The 5,653-nt window shown below is 42.3% G+C and overlaps 1 protein-coding gene across 1 annotated transcript in view; it reads right to left on the reverse strand.

Annotated features, from left to right (window-relative positions):
• Positions 1-5,653, reverse strand: part of LOC127643251 (protein Hook homolog 3-like) — a 38,762-nt gene continuing 33,109 nt past the window's right edge. Inside the window, exons 20-22 of the mRNA XM_052125919.1 lie at positions 5,497-5,601; positions 4,357-4,428; positions 1-2,630 (exon numbers count right to left, since the gene is read on the reverse strand). Coding sequence (XP_051981879.1) covers positions 2,490-2,630; positions 4,357-4,428; positions 5,497-5,601 — 318 coding nt within the window. The 3' untranslated portion in view covers positions 1-2,489. The remainder of the gene's footprint in view (positions 2,631-4,356; positions 4,429-5,496; positions 5,602-5,653) is intronic.

The following is a 5,653-nucleotide window of genomic DNA, read 5'->3' on the forward strand; positions in this document are numbered from 1 at the left end:
ACAGAACTTCTTCTGAATCAGGAGTGTTTTATACAAGCTTTATTTACAACTTGAACTTCAGCTGTACAGTTGTGGAAGCACAAATCCATCAACAGTTTAATACAGACACATGAAATGAATGTAAAGATCCATCGATGCTCCATACGGTATGTACAGATCCTATACAAGCCATAGAAAACTCTGAGCTTCTGCTGCTTCAGCTATAAAGATTAAAAACACACGACTGAAGACACCTCTGATGAGGTCATGAGGTCAGTGAAGGGGTTTCTCTGGATGTGGACGGTCCAGAGAAGTTTAACCTCTGACCTCAGTGCGTTCAGTCCCTCGAAATATAATCAATCTCCTATTAAAACCAACACAAGGAGGATAAAACACTGCTTTGATGTATATAATGTATATAGTGATGATCGTTGTGCTGCATGAATGTCTCATTGTAACAGTTAATAAAGCAGAGACGCAGCTGAGAATGGAACATTGTATCATCAGAATAACTCAAGTGAAAAGCACTTCATGATTTTGCATAAAAATGAGTATAAAGTGTGTTTGCTGAATAACACTGGTACAGACGTTTAACAAGCCATAATATCATTCATATAAAGCATAAATATTAACAGCTATTACACAGCGGCTCTTTCAGTAACTTCTGAAGTATTCATGTCAATCATAAACTACAGGGGTAAAATACTGATACCACATCATTTAATAGATAATATATAAAATCAATACAGAGACGTGAGAGTCATTCAGGTGCATTTCCGGCAGGCAAACAGGAAGTTATTCATGTTTAAACTGTAACAGTCGATAAGGCTGATCACAGGTCAGAATGATTGACAGCTCACGGCAGGCTGACGGGTTAGTTAGTGTATGGACAGGTTAAATTCAGCAGCATGAACTAATGAATATGAGTCATGAAGCCCCGCCCCCTGCTGGTCATGCTTTAACATCACTGGAAGAGAGGAGACAGACAGCTGTCAGTCAAACACGCAGTCAACATGACATGTGTTTTTTTTAACATTGTGACTGATTCATCGGTGCACGTTTAATTACAAACCAAAAAAAATTATAATCTTTTCATCCAAATGTAATAAGCCTACAATTCTGTTCGAACTGCGGGTTATACGGTACCCTCCACAAATATGAGCAAAATAATCACAACAATCGAAACTTTAATTCAGGGGTGCCCAATACGTCGATCGCAAAGGCAATGCTGGTAGATCGCACAAAATTTAAATGTACTTTCGTTAAATTTTAATAGAAATAAATATAATGTCTTTCCTTCTTTTAGTTTCTGTCTGACTTGCTCTTGACCAGTAAATATTGACCAGGTGATGTTTTGTTTATTCAGTTGCCATGACAACTAGGTTTGCGCATACGCGCCTAGGCAAGCGGTTCGTTGCTATAGTCCGGAAAGACGCGTTTTAAATGAACATGCATCAGTGTGGACGTGGCCTTGATATAACGTGACTTCCTCATGAAGAAATGTCCACTGAAGTGATCTGAAGGTTCATGAAGCGTCGTTACTGATCCTGTGAGAGTCATGTGACCTGTGATGTCATCACTACAGACAGAAACACACCTGACAGACGGTCTCAGCAGTCCAGCGAGTGTCCATTAAGGCATCGTGAATGAATGCGACATCAAACATCAGCATCCAATGACTGAATTAAGACACGTAACGCTCGTGACAGATGTACAGAATCGCCATGACAACGGCGAGTAACTCACGCCAGTCGTGTTTATCTAAAGAAAGCTCTGCATCATTTCTGTGCAACATTGTAACTCTTTCAATGCACAGATATCACAGATATAAAGTATAAATGTAACATAATAGGAAGCTCATTAAATATGTGTGTGTGTGTGTGTGTGTGTGTGTGTGTGTGTGTGTTCTGATGGGGTATGAATCCTGACACACTATAAACATAATACAGACGTCTAGACGGTGTTTAAGCAGAGATGCTCTTAAAGCAAACAAACACTGATCACAGAACAGCGGTCACAAATACTCCCAATAATCTCTGTTTTGATTCGGTTCGCTCTCAACGATCATTCAAGACAAAGTGTTTCTGTAACATTACACTCAGCATCTTCCATTGGACGGTCAAACGGATAGTCCCGCCCCAAACTCACACTATTGGTTGAGTCAGAAGTAGACATGTCTGACCCGAACTATGAATGGATGACGTGCTGTCGACTCTGAACGTTAAACCGAGATCTGAGAAAGTATTTTAACACACTTAACATGACACAAACACCTCTGCGTCATTTCAGACAAACACACACACATATGGACGCAGACGAGTGTGTCAGCGATGTGGAATCTGCGGTGTAAAGTGACACCCGGAAACTACATGACTGACAGTCAAAAACACCAGAGGAGGAAGAGGAGGACGCGTGTCAGGCATCAGAGGAGAGTAAGACGGCGAGTGTCCCGATTGGCTACAGCGCCACTGTGATGATGGTAGCCATGGCGACAGCTGAGGCAGGAAGCTCTACCTGGCTGCGGTGGGCTGCACATGACCCGGATACGACCGGCGTGTGCTGGTGGCCTGTCTCTGACGGGCGAGGAAAGACTGACCCGAACCCGTGTTGGCCAAACGATCTTCTGCTGCTTTCTTCTGTAGAGCCATCCCCTGATACACACACACACACACACACACACACACACACACACACACACACACACACACACACACACACACCAGATTTTTAAATTGACATTGTATCAGAAGTCCACAAGAGAATGCACCCAATCAACATAAAGCAAACAGCACCATGTGCTACAATGTTGCAAAATGGCACGAAGAATGTGAAAGTGGAGATTGATAGTAAAAGATTTATCATATCACTTCTGAAGACATGGATTAAACCACTAGTCTTATGGATTACTTTTATGCTGCCTTTATGTGCTTTTTGGATCTTCAAAGTTCTGGTCACCATTCACTTGCATTGTATAGACCTATAGATTACTTATGGATTACTTTTATGCTGCCTTTATGTGCTTTTTGGAGATTAAAAGTTCTGTTCACCATTCAATAGCATTGTATGGACCTACAGATTACTTATGGATTACTTTTATGCTGCCTTTATGTGCTTTTTGGATCTTCAAAGTTCTGGTCACCATTCACTTGCATTGTATAGACCTATAGATTACTTATGGATTACTTTTATGCTGCCTTTATGTGCTTTTTGGCGATAAAAAGTTCTGGTCACCATTCACTAGCATTGTATGGACCTACAGATTACTTATGGATTACTTTTATGCTGCCTTTATGTGCTTTTTGGATCTTCAAAGTTCTGGTCACCATTCACTTGCATTGTATAGACCTATAGATTACTTTTATGCTGCCTTTATGTGCTATTTGGAGCTTCAAAGTTCTGGTCACCATTCACTAGCATTGTATGGACCTACAGATTACTTATGGATTACTTTTATGCTGCCTTTATGTGCTTTTTGGATCTTCAAAGTTCTGGTCACCATTCACTTGCATTGTATAGACCTATAGATTACTTTTATGCTGCCTTTATGTGCTTTTTGGAGCTTCAAAGTTCTGGTCACCATTCACTTGCATTGTATAGACCTATAGATTACTTATGGATTACTTTTATGCTGCCTTTATGTGCTTTTTGGAGATTAAAAGTTCTGGTCACCATTCACTTGCATTGTATGGACCTACAGATTACTTATGGATTACTTTTATGCTGCCTTTATGTGCTTTTTGGAGATTAAAAGTTCTGGTCACCATTCACTTGCATTGTATAGACCTATAGATTACTTATGGATTACTTTTATGCTGCCTTTATGTGCTTTTTGGAGATTAAAAGTTCTGGTCACCATTCACTTGCATTGTATGGACCTACAGAGGTGAAATATCTTCATTTGTGTGGCATGAGTGTGAGTAAATGATTTTTTGGTGAACTGAGGAAAGAAACACTTCAAAATCCCAGAAATTGTGACTGAATCCACAATAAATGGTACATAAAAAGGTTCTCTTAAAAACATTGTTTACAGTTTCAGTGTTGTTTACTTCTTGTCAGAGTTTTGTCAACAGCATGTTCATCAAGGACGTTTAATTACAATGTATATTGTTCGTCTTGTCTTTGTTATTGTTAATGAAATGAGAAAACAATTAGCCAAAGAACACGTTCTCCAGTAATTAGTTTGAGGAAATCAGCACCGGCTGAGACGGCCAAAGATGATGTCATCGTCAGCACAGTTCAAGAGTGTGCACAGAGTTTATATTCTGTTGTTGTTCAGTGCTGTAGACGAGACTGAAGTAAACACTCTGAACCCTGTGACTACTGCAACAACACTACCTAGTGTGCACTAGAACCCCTGACTGTAGGGATCATACACACCATGTTGTACCAGGCAGATACGATGAGCTTCTCTTCTTGATCTCGTTGACACTTTGTCTTATCATATTCTTTCTGTACAGAGACAAAAACACATTAAACACACACAACTGTGTGTAATCTGAGGTCTGTGTGTGTGTGTGTACAGGTTTGTGTGTACAGGTGTGTGTGTGTGTGTATAGGTGTGTGTGTGTGTACAGGTGTGTGTGTACGTGCATGTGCACAGGTGTGTGTGTACAGGTGTGTGTGTGTATAGGTGTGTGTGTGTGTGTACAGGTGTGTGTGTACGTGCATGTGCACAGGTGTGTGTGTGTGTACCTGTGTACAGGTGTGTGTGTACAGGTGTGTGTGTGTATAGGTGTGTGTGTGTGTACAGGTGTGTGTGTGTATAGGTGTGTGTGTGTGTACAGGTGTGTGTGTACGTGCATGTGCACAGGTGTGTGTGTGTGTACCTGTGTACAGGTGTGTGTGTACAGGTGTGTGTGTGTATAGGTGTGTGTGTGTGTACAGGTGTGTGTGTACGTGCATGTGCACAGGTGTGTGTGTGTGTACCTGTGTACAGGTGTGTGTGTGTGTGTGTGTGTGTGTACAGGTGTGTGTGTGTACAGGTGTGTGCGTGTGTACGTGTGTACAGGTGTGTGTGTGTGTGTACAGGTGTGCGCGTGTACAGGTGTGTGTGTGTACAGGTGTGTGCGTGCGTGTGTACAGGTGTGTGTGTGTACGTGTGTGTGTATACAGGTGTGCGTGCGTGCGTGTACAGGTGTGTGCATGTGTGCGTGCGTGTGTGTGTACAGGTGTGTGCGTGCGTGCGTGTGTGTGTGTGTACAGGTGTGTGCATGTGTGCGTGCGTGTGTGTGTGTACAGGTGTGCGTGCGTGCGTGTGTGTGTGTGTACAGGTGTGTGCGTGTGTACAGGTGTGTGCGTGTGTGTGTGTGTACAGGTGTGTGCGTGTGTACAGGTGTGTGTGTGTACAGTTGTGTGTGTGTGTACAGGTGTGTGTGTGTACAGTTGTGTGTGCGTTCGCATGTGTGCATGTGTGTGTGTGTGTGTACAGGTGTATGTGAGTGTATACAGGTGTGCGTAAAGGTGTGTGTGTGTGTGTGTGTGTGTGTGTGTACAGGTGTGTGTGTGTGTGTGTGTGACCTCAAGTGAGTGCAGCATTCGGTCTTTCTCCTGCAGTTGATTCTTCAGCGCTTGAACTTCAGGAGCAGAACCCTGATTCTGTTTAGGATCCAGAGTCCTGATCACCTGCACAAAAAGAAACAACACATCAGCATCACGCACACACACACACACACGC

The sequence above is a fragment of the Xyrauchen texanus genome, chromosome 4, assembly GCF_025860055.1.
Source record: "Xyrauchen texanus isolate HMW12.3.18 chromosome 4, RBS_HiC_50CHRs, whole genome shotgun sequence".
Lineage (NCBI taxonomy): Eukaryota > Metazoa > Chordata > Actinopteri > Cypriniformes > Catostomidae > Xyrauchen > Xyrauchen texanus.